Source organism: Thermobia domestica, chromosome 1 (genome assembly GCF_964235325.1).
Source record: "Thermobia domestica chromosome 1, izTheDome1.hap1.1, whole genome shotgun sequence".
Lineage (NCBI taxonomy): Eukaryota > Metazoa > Arthropoda > Insecta > Zygentoma > Lepismatidae > Thermobia > Thermobia domestica.
In genome coordinates, this window is record NC_137454.1 from 163,518,682 (window position 1) to 163,533,763 (window position 15,082).

The 15,082-nt window shown below is 36.3% G+C and overlaps 1 protein-coding gene across 1 annotated transcript in view; it reads right to left on the bottom strand.

Annotated features, from left to right (window-relative positions):
• Nucleotides 1-5,001: 5,001 nt before the first annotated feature.
• Nucleotides 5,002-15,082, bottom strand: part of LOC145690546 (NFX1-type zinc finger-containing protein 1-like) — a 121,399-nt gene continuing 111,318 nt past the window's right edge. Inside the window, exons 10-11 of the mRNA XM_081765536.1 lie at nucleotides 14,427-14,695; nucleotides 5,002-7,295 (exon numbers count right to left, since the gene is read on the bottom strand). Coding sequence (XP_081621662.1) covers nucleotides 6,550-7,295; nucleotides 14,427-14,695 — 1,015 coding nt within the window. The 3' untranslated portion in view covers nucleotides 5,002-6,549. The remainder of the gene's footprint in view (nucleotides 7,296-14,426; nucleotides 14,696-15,082) is intronic.

The window sequence follows — 15,082 nt, forward strand, 5'->3', positions numbered from 1 at the left end:
GAGTCATTCTGAAGCGATGAGTAACTAAAAGTGAATAACCTACGACAAGAACGTGCGGAAAAGATCATGGTCGAAGCGAGGATAAACTGCAGAGGTCCACAAAGTCCACACTGACGCCCAGAAAGAGCCATTTCCATTTTCCACTGAAAACCCTCCTCCCACAGCTGTACAGAAAATTGGCATCGACTAACCTACATAACTTTTCGTACTGAAGAAAAGATACCTTAATTATCAAGCTGAGTAAACGCTTTCGAAAATTATCGCATGTTGAATTTAACATTAGAGTATATGGCAAGAAGTACTTTTTTCGATTTTAAAAGAACGGTATGAGATAGAAACGCAGTTCTTAGGAAGTTTCCAAGACACAGTATCAAGGCACATCTAATGGTACTAGAGCGGGTTTTCGGAGAATTCCGGAACATTGCTTAAATCTTGATTGAATTTGCTAACCTTGTTTGAAAGTATATGTATCTTATCTTGGATCAAAGATGCGATTTTGACCAAATGTTATAGAATAATAATAATAATAATAATAATAATAAACTAAAAATGCATCAAAACATTACGATCTTGGAATAATTGGTCTTTGGATCAGAAGCCACAAAATTTTTGAACGGATCCTAAATCGAGTTTTTTTTTTTTTTTTTTTTTTTTTTTTTTTTTTTTTTTTTTTTTTTACGGAGTAAGGACATCATACTGAGTTAAGCGGTAGTTTGGGTTTGGCTACACTATGCAGTTCTCCATATATAAGGCCTATAATTAGGGATGGTACCGAATCCGAGAAGAGATCGAAACTAATCTCGGACTCGGCACCATTCCTAAATATTTGTTAATTTAAGTGCTTACTTTTCCACCTCACAATTGTTTTTACTTTACAATGTTTTTCCAATCGTACGTTTCAAGCAAATGCTGCATCAAATTATCTTGTCTGGCTTTTGTGTTAATGTTGGAACTAGTTTTGCAGGAAATTCCATCTCGATTTAAGCGTGTTCCGGAACTTTCAGGAAACCTGCTCTAGTACCATTGGCTGTGCCTTGATATTTTCTCTTGGAAACTTCCTAAGAACTGCGTTTCTATTTCTTACCGTTCTTTTAGAATCGAAAAAAACACTTCTGGTCATATACTCTAATGTTAAATTCAACACGCAAAATTTTTTGGAAGCGTTGACTCGGCTTGATGATTAAAGTATCTTTTTCTTCAGTACGAAAAGCTACGTTGATTAGTCATGTCAATTTTCTGTACAGCTGTGGGGGGGAGGGGTTTTCAGTGGAAAGTAGAAATTACTTAGTCGTTGAGCCAGGAGGTTTCATGGTTTCATCTCTGTGGACTTGGTATACCATACATTTTTTTGATTCAACACAATACCAGAATGACTTTTATCCACGATACTGTCAGTTACAGGATAGCTATTGGCCGCCATATTGAAAAATGGCTGCTAATATTGCAATTTTTTAGACCATTTGTTAACAAGGGAGTTGCATGATTACATCTCTGTGGACTTGGTGTACTATACATTTTTTGATGCTAAACAATACCAGGATGGCTTTTATCCATGATACTGTCAGTTACAGAGTAGCTAATGACCGCCATATTGGAAAATGACCGTTAATATTACACTTATTTTACTTTTTCCTTGTTGATAGTTACTGAAATTAACGGAATAAAATTAATAAAAGGTATTGATCTTAAAATGTTCTGAAAATAATATTGGAAAAAACATAAATAAAGACACACAGGGAACAAAAGGTACAACGAAGTTCAGCAAAAGACTGCAGAAGTTGAAAGATACTATTTCAACTCTGATATGAGAGCAGCATTTCTTCACATGGTTCGTGAAAGAACAAGCTGCAATGTCGTCAGGACAATGTGTGTGTCTTCAGGACAATGTGTGCTACATCCAGATCTTTCTTTGCCTAAGATCCAAAAAGATGAACGTGATGTTTCAGCGTTACAAAAGCTGATGACCAATGAATGCATAAATCCGTTTGAAGAAATAGATATGATCAGTTTATCTACTGGAGCTGTGCCAACTCCAGAAATTGTCAAAGATATGGTCACAGCACATGAAGTAGGCCAAAAAGTTTATGAAAAATTCAAGAAAGATCATCTGTCTGAAGACTCAAAACCAGAAGAATTTTTCAAGCCTCTCAAGAAGCAGAAGCTGAAGACGTTCTCTGATTTGAAGAAGAAAGAGAGTGTGAAGATGAATAACACAGAGTTCGTTTTCAAGGCGGAAAGAAATCTGTTCGCTCAGATGGCAATCATTGCTAGCCGAAGAGAGTTGGACATGAGAAGTGTTTTCTCGTACCCTCAGGGACCTCTTCCATGGTCTTTGGCTACTCCTGATGGTTCGATTCGAAAAACTGCTAAGTCCAAGCTGATGGAAGTCCTGACCAAAGACTTTGCAACTGATGGGCCGCCTTGCGTGACGCTGTTAACATCTTTGATGGAATGTGCCTTGTTCAAAAGCTGCCACAGGGACTACAAATATTTGGCGAAGTAGCTGACAAGCTCTTTTCGAGAATATTACAAGAATCCGTATCTTCTCAGACAATTCACGTTGTCTTTGATACGTACAGACAAGTGTTTATAAAAAGTAGCGAACGAAAACATCGAGCTGTCGGTGATTCTATAAAAATGAAACATATAACTGCTGCCCATTCAGTCCGAAAATGGAAGCAGTTTTTATCTGATGACGAGAACAAAAAAGAACTTATACGTTTCATTTGTAAAGAGTGGCAGGGCGAGCAGTATCTCAATCAGCTGAATACACAAGTTATGTATGTTACTTGTGAAAAAAAGTGCCATAAAATTACAAGCAAACTAGCACAAGAAGCTCCTGAGTTGACATGTTTCCAAGAAGAGGCGGATACCCGACTTCTTCACGTACAACATGCTCTTCTTTCGGGATTTAGAAAGATAATTATTAACTCCGTTGACACAGATCTTGCTGTTATTGCACTATTTGCTATAGAAGAACAGTTGAAAAAGTACAAGGGATCAATATTTCTAAAATGTGGATCTAGTGACAGAGTAAAGTACTACAACATGAGTGAGATGAATGCTTTTCTAGGTCAAGAAGTGTGTAAAGCATTGCCCGGACTTCATTCATTTACGGGGTGCGATGCAGTAAGTGTATTTGCAGGCAAGGGGAAATCTGCAGCCTACAAGATAATGACTCAAAATTCTAGACTCAGAACCGCTTTAAGTATTCTTGGAACTCAAGCTGAAATACCAGAGGAAACAAAGAAGCAGCTTGAGCTCTTTGTTTGCCAGCTCTACTCTAGATAGCAAAAGTTCACTGACATCAATGAATTGCGTTACAGCATATTTTCTGCTAAAAAGGGGTCTGTTGAACCTCATAGCCTTCCCCCATGTCGGAACACGCTCTATTAACATATAAGAAGAGCAAACTACCAAGCCCTCGTTTGGAAGAAATGTCAACAAGCTGATCCAGAGCTTCCATCCCCAGTGGATCATGGCTGGATTTCTACAACGGACAGTGAGGGAAGATCTTGTCTGGGAGTCCAATCGATGGACTGTTCTCCTGCCCCTGAAGCTGTTTTGGAACTGATGTTATGTTCTTACCCAAGAAAATGTGCCATGCCTTCATGTGCGTGCCTTTCCAACAGCCTCAGATGTACAGACATGTGCAAAATACAGACCTGTTCCAACTATGAAAAAGTGACTGATTTCGACGCTGGACTGTCATCTGATGACGACAGCAGTGAAGATGAAGACTAACATGAATAATTTTTGAAGGAACTTATTAGTACAAATATTAAATACTTCAGAAATATGTATCTCGGTAAAATATTTCCAGGGAAAATAACAAATGTTACAATTTAAAACAAGGCCGTTTCTACTTTAATCGCAAATATCTCCTAATCGATTGGTTCTAATAAAAAATATTACTGAACATGATATGTGCAAAATTTTATCCTCTTCAATTGCATTCCTCTTCATTTTGTCGATAAGAGAAATCGTTTATGAGATAAATGCGCAAAACCTTGTAAATGTAGAGACATGGCAGCCATTTTTCAATATGGCGGCTTTAAGCTACCACAAATTTCAGGGTATCATCATTTGATGAACATCTTGGATCACTGTGAGTACAAAAAGGTACATATCATCAAGTCCTTAGAGATGAAACCAAAAACCTATTTTTTTGATTCTGGCTCAACGACTAATTCTTTGTGCTATGAGTTTGGTGAGATTGAAAGGGCATCGTGCATCACAAGTAGCTGCAGCTGGTCAGAACAATAGACTCAGACTGTAATGTCGTCAATTAGCTCGATTATACCCATCAATTTAAAGAAACAGCCGGAACTGGTCAACAGAAAATGTGTTGTATACCATATTGACAACATTAGACCGTATACATTTAATGGCCTGTCAGAAATTGAGAGAACCTGACTGGATGGACATAATGTATCCACTGTATATCCTGGACCTGGCACCACGAAACTTAGTTATTTCGATCTGTGCAGAACTCTGTGAATGGAGTTGTTAGTTAGTTTCGAAAGAGGCCTATGAACAGTCACATTTTTTGACCAGAAACCACAGAATTTCTATAGTGACAGGATTATGGTACTGCCGTAAAAATGGCAGGTCATCGAACATAATTTTGCATACTTGGTTTCACAAAGTTATTTTCAAATAACAACAAATGTATTCTGAATTTTTATCTTCAAAGGCTTAATACAACCTGATACATCTTTCCTTAGAAGTATATCTTTATAGTAATAGTAATTGTGTTGTTTATTTAATGCTATCTTTCTGCTCTGCAAGTAAAATTTATACAACTTTTGTGCTACATAATGAATTTCGTAAAAATTAATGTATTTTTTAAAAGTAAGATATCATTATCCAGTATTCAAATGGCTCCAAAAATGTAAGAAAATACCTGCATATATAGTGCTTTTTCCTTGTTATTTTCCCCCTCAAATATTATAAAGCTAAATCTACAATTTTAAGAAAACAACGTTGGTTTGTATGTATAGTATATTGACTTTTGAGAATTCACTCAATATTTATTTCACAATACAAATGAAAGCAATACATATTTAACAAATACATAAAAGCAGTACATATTTGACAAATACAACGTTTAAAATTTCGGAATAACAGAAAATGCTAAAAAAAAAATCTGTAAATGAGCCATAAGCAGACCCCCCGCCCAACATCATATTACTCGATACGTAATACGGCAATTAAGCGGAGCAAGTGCTATTAACATCTATCAAGGTTATGAAATGAATGAGGTAAGTAGTAGTTTGTGCCCCTGGGAAGTAGTGTGATGTGCTGGAAAGTGTGTAACGAAGTGTAAATTTTGACTAATTCACTCAGTGTGTTTTGGTTTTTCTTACAATAACAGATGGCAGATACATATCTGCATGTTTTAATGAAAGCAGGAGAGTACGAAATCCTGATTATATGTATCTGAAAGTGTGCCGTTTCGTTTGGGTTTACATTGCATTGGGGTATTCAGATTTATCAAAAGTACCCAAAGCAAACTCCTTGGCCGTTCCGAATTCGGATCACTGACAGATTTTAAAGAGGAAAGAAAATGTGTGTAAAAACATTAGAAATACGGATATGTGCAAAAACATAATCGCAACGACGGTGTATTAAAAAGAGGAGGTCAACCAGGAAAAGGAAAAACGTAGAAGAAATTTCAAGTGACTATTCAGTGGATCACAAGTTTCATGTTTCTTCCAAGTTGGATGGTCCTGTGGCAAACTTCCCAAACAAAAATTGTGATGGAGATTGCTTGTTCTCCGAGAGAAATCACTTTACTAATCACAATTTAAAAAAGATCAAACGCGATTCATGTGGACTGTGGACTCATGAAGAATGTGATCAGCTAGGAATGATACTTAAATATGTGTCTGTTGCTTAAAAAACTAACAGAAGACAACAAGGGATTTACTTAGTTGTCACTGTTTTCAATTCTGTTTATACATCGCTGATTTGATGTTTTAAATCGTGTAAAGTTCATACAGTTTAGGTTCATTTAGCTTATCATACTGAAATATTATATGATAGATTACTTGATCAATATGAGTGAATGTCAAATACATACCCAACTATAAATTATTCATGTAGGAAATCATTCATATATTTACGTGGAGGTGCTATTGAAAGATCGATTATTTGCACTTACCATATACTTTAACATAGGGGTCCGAATATGGAGCACTGCTTCTAGATCAACCAATTTGTATACTTCTACAAATTTATATATCGCGATCTGTGTGGTACATGTTGATGTCCTATTTCAGGAATTGAGGCACAATTGGCCACAGTATCGTAAATTAAATCAATATTCGTACATTTCCTTATATGTGTATAAGGATAAAATTCAGGGTCCTCTTATGGCGCTCTTACTTTGATCTTTTCATAATATATGGTTTTTAAGTTGGCATTTCATGCATATGGTCGAAAGCAGAAACTTAACATATTGCAATATCATATTAGTATTTATACAACTTGAACCTGTGAATTGTAAAAGATGACAACGTATTTAAAAAAAAAAAAAAAAAAAAATCAAAGAAGGAACATGCCACTACCTGGCCAAGCAGGCCTTGCACTTCCATCCATTTCTCCTGCAAAACGATTTGTCTCAAGCAATTGATGGTCTTCTCCACCAATTTCGGCGTTACACTCGTTACATCGACTTATTTGATCAGCTCCTCCACACCTTCCTATGAAGTAATAGTGACCATTCGGGCACCTAAACCAACGACCTTGACCTTGACCCCCCATTGCTTGAACTATCATTTTTCTCTCTTCTTCTGTGATGCCAGGAGCTTTCACTTTCTTTGCCACACATTTTAGCAACGACATAGTTTCGTGGTCTTTCTCTTCTGTGTAAGCTTCAGTGTTAAATATGAGATGATAACAATTACGAAGGGTCACCTCCAAACATTTATCACTTCGTAGTAGCGGTGGTAAATTAGGATTTCTGTAGATCGCATTAATTTGTGATATTCTTCTCAGGCGAGTGAGTTCTTGATTGAAGTCGTTCAGCTCTTGAGTGCTTATGTAGGGCTTTCTTGTTTTCAGATTTTGCAGCAATTTATCAACACAATAGCGCAGATTTCCCTCTCCGTCCCTTGAGAACTTTTCAGATGGGTTTTCAGACTTGATCAGGTCATATGTTTCTTTGAGAATGCTGCCGCGGACGTAAAGTGTCTCAATGCTGGTGTGACTATGTATTGGTTTCTTTTTACCTTGTTTGCCATAAAGCTCGTCATGGACCTCGCTCCTTATTTGCTGTAGTAATGGTGTTCCTGCAAGAAAGGAAGAAAAGAAATAAAATTGAGAATAGACTATAAATACTGTGGGAGCAAGAATTTTTTTATAATATTAGGTTAATCAATGTTGCCCAGAAGAAAAATTGGGGTGCTCATTCATAAAATAAAAAAAAAAAAAAAAAAAAAAAAAAGCAGGTAGTTTGAAATTTATGGTAATGAATTTGGCACCCTTATTATTGTAAGATATATTGCGACACCACGAGCGGTTTAGCTCGATGTGCCAGTCCATTCTGTTAACTTTCACCCTGTGTCACCGTTTCCACTGAAGAAGAGTATGTTGAAGCACATTTTAATCAACTTTGTTCCATTCATTCTGAATTGTCGAGTGTGCGCGCTTGTCGACGGTCCAACCTTCGTTTCAACAACGGAAACCGACAAACATCCAGGTGTGTGTGTATGGGGGGGGGAGGGGTTAACAGAAATGTGTTTGTAAAAAGAATTACATAAATTTCCGTTACACGCACTCCATGTACGTTACCGTTCACTTCGCCTTGTGACTATACGGCTTATCCTAGTGAATAACAATATGAGATGTGTTACTGCCACTTAAGAATGGAATATAGCTGCTCCAAAATGTTAGTCTGGTATTAAGTTGCATTAATTTTAAGCTACTCTCTTTTTTCATCACATTCTGACACACGCACCTATGTTTCCTTCAGATGCATTACATAGTTCCAACTGTTCCCTGTAAGATAGCATTCGTACAATATCCAACTGTTGATCTTCTTTTGCATGATATGTGAATGGCCGAGCATATGAACTCGAGTATTATATTTCTTTGCCAGACGAATATCTTGCGCAATTATGCTATTTACTATCGCAGCAAAACTCTATACTGTCTTTGCTGCTGTTCTTTGAGAGGGTGGTTTTCTATATCGCATCAGGGAACAAATTTTTTGCATCACATTGGAGCTTCCGATATCTACAATGTCAAATATTGAATGGCCAGCAACAGCATTGGGTGCCACTTTTGTTGCGATTCACACTGTAAAAGGAAATAGAATACTCTATAGGGTAATTTACTACTCAACGCTGAGCACTGAGACTTCGCTTCGAAGAACAGCTCAATGCTATCGTGCATTCAGATCTATATATAAAATATTTTATTGTTTTTTTTTTTTTTTGTCACGAAATTATTACAATTACCTAATTAACCGAATATTTGTACTTATACATTAATTTACACACACACACACACACATTATATATAATATAAAGGTAACAATGGAAATTACTTTCTGAAATATGAGAATTGCGAATGTCGATTAGTGTCTTTATATGTAAATTAGCAAGTGAAGCCCCAGAGTTAAGAAACAGTCGAAGAAGCTAGGGCAAACACAAAGAAAGCTACTAAAACCAAAGATTGGCGATTCGAATCCTGCTTAGGATCTTACATTTTTCACTTAAGTAAAGTTATGGAGGGGGGGGGGGATGAGAATTTAATGGCAGAAAACAGAAAGGTCACAAAAAGAAATATTAAAATAATTATGCTATCTACACCAAGAAACCTTGCATTCGTTCCGAAACAATGGCTTCGACAAAACAAGACTAATCAACCTGTGGGATCATTTGAAATATGGATGTAAACAAGAGTCTTCATCTGCGTAAACAAACGTTGGAACATTGTCTTTGTTTCCTGAAACATTTCACTCCTTGATTGGTCTGGTTTATGAAATAATCGTAAAAGCTTTCTATTGAAAATAATAAATTTTTACAGAAGCCAACACAATTTGAAACTAACATATCATATCTTCGTATAGCTTATCTGTAGTGTTGATTTTTTAAATACATTTAATTATTTGAAATTAACTAAGTGGTTCAAGGATCTCTAAGGTTCGTCGTTACAAAAACGAAAGCTTTTTAGTCAATTTGTATGCAAATGCAACCAGGGCCGGATCCAGGATTTTCTGAGGCTGGTGCACCAAATAACAGCCAGCACATTTGAATTAAATTTGAGTTTTTTAATTGCCTTTAAGTATCTGTGGTGTGAATGAGTTGCCCTGGAAATACTAAGTATCTGCTCTCGATTAATCCTTCTCCTTCAACCTTCAGAAAATTAACTGAAACTATTGATTTTGCAAAACTCACTGCTAGCTTCTCACTTTAGGTAGTGTATATTTACAACGAAGGGGGGGGGGGGTCAACCCCCTAAATCCGGCCCTGAATGCAACCTATTTTGGACAATATATTGGAACCCTCCCCCTCACGACATACATTAGCCTCTGCTTATTACTTGGTAAGCATAAGTCTTTTACTCGAATGCTTTCCAACTAAAACTCCAGCAACCAAAGATGGAACGGATATGTGAAAAGGACATTAAGCTAAAATCTAAAAGGAAATACATACCCGCTTATGTTTGGCAATATTATGTGTCTCAATTTAGACTGTTATATTTAGTGCCGCGTGAAGTAATTTGAAATTAGCCTAATGTAAGCAATTATGTAAATACAAAATAATTGGCATCTGTGACGGAATTACATTTTTACTTCAAACATGTCATTCCTATAAAGAATGCAGATTATTATTATTATTATTATTATTATTATTATTATTATTATTATTATTATTATTATTATTATTATTATTATTATTATTATTATTATTATTACACGCGAAATATCTTTCTTTTGCGTCTCTCTTGCCTTCAAAGGCTTACATATTATCCTTTTGTCTCTGTTGTTTCCAGGTTGTTGTACAACACATCATATCCCTGGCCTTTTGCTATACTATCTGCCTTTTTGTCGTTCTTCACTTCCTCGTAATCCTTCGAGTCTTGTCATCGCCAGAGTTCTGCCATTTCTTGTATCCTTCTTTTTTCCCCTTCATCTATTTGAACTTCTTTATTCCACCATCACGTTTCCTTGTCAATGAGATCTCTTCCCCAGATAGCACAGAAAAATTTTTAAAAATGTTTAAAAATTTGCAAAGGCAAACTAAAAAGTTTGCAAAAAACTTGCCTTTTCAAATGAGAAAATTTGCCAAAAGTTCAATGCAAATAACGAAGTTGACGCTGGCTGAGTTTGCAGCAAAGTTGCCTCAGAAAATGAAAACAACTGCCAATACAAACGAAATGTTTGCGACTGCACAGCAAGAAAGTTTGCCAGGACTTTGCTGCAAATATTTTGTGCAAATTTTCTTTGAAAAAATTTCCGAAAATGAGCTGATAAATTTGGTGAAAATATTAAAAGGTTTGCAGCAACATTGCAGAAAGTGTTTTCACGATCGCAAGATCATGTTTGCTGCAAATGTATCAGGTAATGTTTGCTGTAAAATTATAAAGTGAAACCACATCAAAATTTTTATAATGTGGATCCGTCTTTTCTTAGTGGCAAGTATTAAACATCTTTAGCTACTTGCCAAAGATAAGAAACTTACGAACGATAAACGCACAGACAAAGGATATCGCAATTTATCTACTTACTCAACGATCATATCCCTGTACTTACTCTCACACACATTCACAAAATAACGTCAGGCTGCCTGGGTCAATAAAAACATCTGATAAGAGACCAGTGAGTTTATTCTGGAGTCCTCTGGTGCATTGGTTTTTCTCGATTCTCACTTCCCGTTTGTTTTGTCACAGTTGATGTAGCGCAGTGAATTCTGGGTACGATGCGCGCGCACTCGGTAATATCATCACATATTTGCTTTCAGCAAGTTTTTCGAAACAAGTTTTTTACAGAGTAGCAAACTGTTTGCGACGGCAAACTTTCAACGCTATATTTTCAAAAAAGATGCAAGTTAATTGCAGTGGTGAATTTATTTTTACAAATCAGCGAAAATTTGCAGATCGTATTGAAAGCTTTTAATAAATATTAAGAAATTTTGCCTTCGCAAACTTTCAGATTGTTTGCTCCACTAAACGAAGCAAAAATTTGCCGCAAGTATTCGTGCTATCTGGGTCGTTTCGTTTTTCCCACAACTTCTCTTGCTTTTTCCCGGAGTGCTACTGATATTCAGGTCCACTTCTCTTTCACGTGCACCTATTCTTCCTTCATTTGCAGTACTTGCGATATGATTTTCTTTTGAATCTTGCCAGCACTGGTTCGATCTAGTTTCCACCACCTTGTTTCAATAGGAACATTTTGCCGTCTTCCTACTTTTTCCTTGATGCAGATGTCAGCTACTACGAGGCGGCGTTGCTCCGTTAGACTGTCACCTAATATTATTTTGTAGTCCTTTGCATCACGTAGCTTTTGTCTCTTCCATACGATAAAGTCGATCTGAAACTGTAGAGTGACACTCTTATCTGTATTAAGGTGTTCTTCCTTCTTGTGGAAGGTTGTAGGATAGCAAGATTGTATGCGTCTGCCATTTGTAGTATGTTCTCACTTTCCTTATTTCTATCCCCCAATCTATATTTTTCATATATTATTTCATTTCCTGATCTTGATCGTTCTATATGCCCATTTAAATCTCCTGCTAGGACACACTTCTTATGTAACTAACAATTCTGCAGAGTACTATCTAGCTCCATCCACAATTCGTGCTTTGTCACACCTAACTCTTGGGGCATAAGCGTTGACTATATTCAAGATTTCTCTTTCTCCCAGCTTTTAAATGTTGTTACTTCGGCATAGTAATTAGCTACAAACGGATACGCCATATTCTTTATTCTTTTTCTCCTTCCACCTGTGTCAGTAGGTCTAGCTAAAGTCGTCAGTTCCACGAAACACACAAAACATCCATGCTGTCTCACTCCTCCTAGTACCGAAACACCATAAGTGATCCTGTTATGCATTTGGAAACAGCTGTTAATGTGTGTTGACCAGCAAGCAATGGAACGATAAAAGAAGTATCCTGTTATCTCATTTATTTTTCTTTTTAACACTTTACAACATGAATCCGATCGTTATTTGTAGTCAGTTTCTTGCTACCCCCAGAACCATAAGTATAATGCAAACTGAAACCAAATAGTAGCAACCCACGGTATATGCAAATCATGAAATGAAGGTAATATTTTGTACTGCTTTTTGTCGTAGTAGAAGTCATAACTAATTTATCAACACCTAGGCCAAACTACTGAAGCTACGAACTTGAAATTGAACAGCAGCTAGGATTTATGGCGTTAGGCACACTAACGAAGTATCCATTGAATATTCGATATGAAAGAGGGGATGGTATTGCAATTACAATAATAAAATGTCCGTATCTCGGTATTTTGTAAAATTACAGACATGAATTTTGGTATTTAAAAATTTTCATTTAAAATATTTAAACTTATGGTTTAGTTTTTTTTTTTTTTCACATATTTGGCCAAAAAGGAAAGGGGTAAGAAAGATACAATTATTATAATCAAATATCCATATCTCGGAAACTCTTAAGTGTAGCGGCTGAAATTCGGTTCTTAGACTTTTTATTTAAAATAATTAAAGATGTGTTTAAGCATTTTTTTTAGTTTCGTCTAGAAGGCAATAAAATGTGGTAAACATGGATGAATTCCGACGTGGAAGGGGTGAAATGGGGGTCGCAATTATTATAAGATGTCCATATCTCGGCATTGCGTAAGGTTATAGATATAAAATTTGATTTTTCATTTAAAATAATTAAATAGGTGTTTCAGCGTTTTTATGATATTTGATCTAGAAGGAAAGGAAAAAGGGTATTGGGTGGTTTACTAGGATGGTCATGGTCGGTCGAGCTTCATGCGCGACTTCGACTTCCGAGTAATCTATATGAAAGCCACAGGAGGAGGAATGCAAAATATTTCGTAATGAAAACGAATCAGGGACCATGTGCATCAAAGGCACGCACGGTAGCTACTAGATCTAGCGAGGCTTCGGTGGTAATGAAATATAAACTCCAGTCTGCCTAGCAGCCAAAAGCATTTGCATTTCTGTACAACGGACAACACTAAGACTGCCACAACTTTTATGTTTATCTTTACTGGAACTTGCGTGTAAAGGAGAACTGAGAATTGATTGAATAATGTCTGTTTCTTTTCAGCGCCGAGGTTTATAAGACGGGAACTGCTGTTTAAAATGGGATCTAAACAACTACTCGTTTTCTACCTGTAGAAGTACTACCTCAGCGAATCGAAGCTACTCGCACAAATTATGCACATAAGCCACCCGACCACTAGGACACACATTCGTCGAAAACAAGAGTATTTTCATCTCTATTTTTAACTCTAGAATAACTTCCCATCTAGCATGGGCGAACTTATACTGTATATGAAAGGACATGTAAGTGTTGGAATAGGGAGGAAATGACAGAGGCAGAGTGCAGTTGGAAGGGCAGTTCGACAGGAATACTGTCTATCGCCAACAATATTTAATATCTATCTAAAAGAGACAGTGAAAAAGAACCTAAATAATGGATATGGAATTTTCCGGTAGGAGGTAGAATGATTAGGTGAATATGGTTTGCAGATGATATGGTGCTTGCAGCGGAATCTGAAAAGCAAATAGTGTTAGAAAGCTTGAGGGAGGGCTATGAAGAATATGGGATGAAAATAAGTGTTAGGAAAGCAAAGGCCATGATTGGAACCAATTGGTCGGTGTCAAATGTAGAAGTAGAAGGAAAGAAAATAGAACAGTTGGCTAGTTTTCGATACCTGGGTAGTATTATTATTGTTAATATGAAGTGTAAGTGTGAAATAAAAGCAATGATAGGAATGGTAAAAGAAGCTTTTAGGAGGAAGAAAATATTATTTTGTGGGACCTTGAATAAAGAGCTGAGAAAAAGAGCCATAAAATGTTTCGTGTGAAATATTGTACTGTATGAGGCAGAAACATGGACATTACGCAAAAATGACGAAAAATGACTAAAAGTTTTCGAAATGTGGGTGTGGAGGAGAATGGAGATAATTAGCTGGGTCAAGCACAAAACAAATGAGAGGGTGCCAGAAATGGTTGGGGAGAAAATAACAATTTTAGATGTTATTGAGAGGAGGAAGAGAGACTGGTTGGGAAATTGGATAAGAAGGAACTGTATCATATGGAAAGACGAAGAGGTTAGCGGAAGACTGGACTATGGAAGCTTCTCAGCTACGGCAAGTGGCCTGCCAATAATGGAATAATACTTATGGTGATGATGGTAACATGAACTCATACGTTTACGTGTAACCCTATATGAAAATATTGCTATACAATAAGGAACAAGTACCTCCAGTCCTGGGAATACTTTCCAGAATTTCTTTGCCTTCATTCTCTCTGCTTGAAATATCTCTTATTTCTCCAAAAATCTTGTTTTTGATATTACATATATCAGTGGTTACTTGTTTTATAACATTTCCATAGCGGAAACTTCTTCTAATGATTGTCTTGCACTTTGGACAAGTTCTCACTGTTACTTCTTGGTCGCTTTGTAGATTAAGGCATTTAGCAAGTGTTTCTGCTTCAATGCTATGACCACAATCTTCCAGGTAAACAAATCTGTAAGATAAAAAACATTACAAGATTAATGTTGTTATATTTACATATTACAGTTCTCCACTCATACTAGAGGCAATAAATTTTAGCTGAAAGCATTATAAAAATGTTTCTCAACCTATAGTCCGCGGAATTAAAAATATCACAACAAAGAAAGTTAAAAATAAATGAGTAAAAAATTTCTATAAAATGATCACTTAAAACAAGGTTTTTAAAAATCTTTCAATGTTTCACCCCAATACTACCTGTACACTCACTTTATATTCTAAAATTTTATACTAAAACACATTTCAGTGATCAGACAAAAATCTGATATTTACAGGAAATAAGTAGGACTACATAACTGCATTTGTCACTAAATTGAAAGGTACTGGGGTACATGCCGATAAC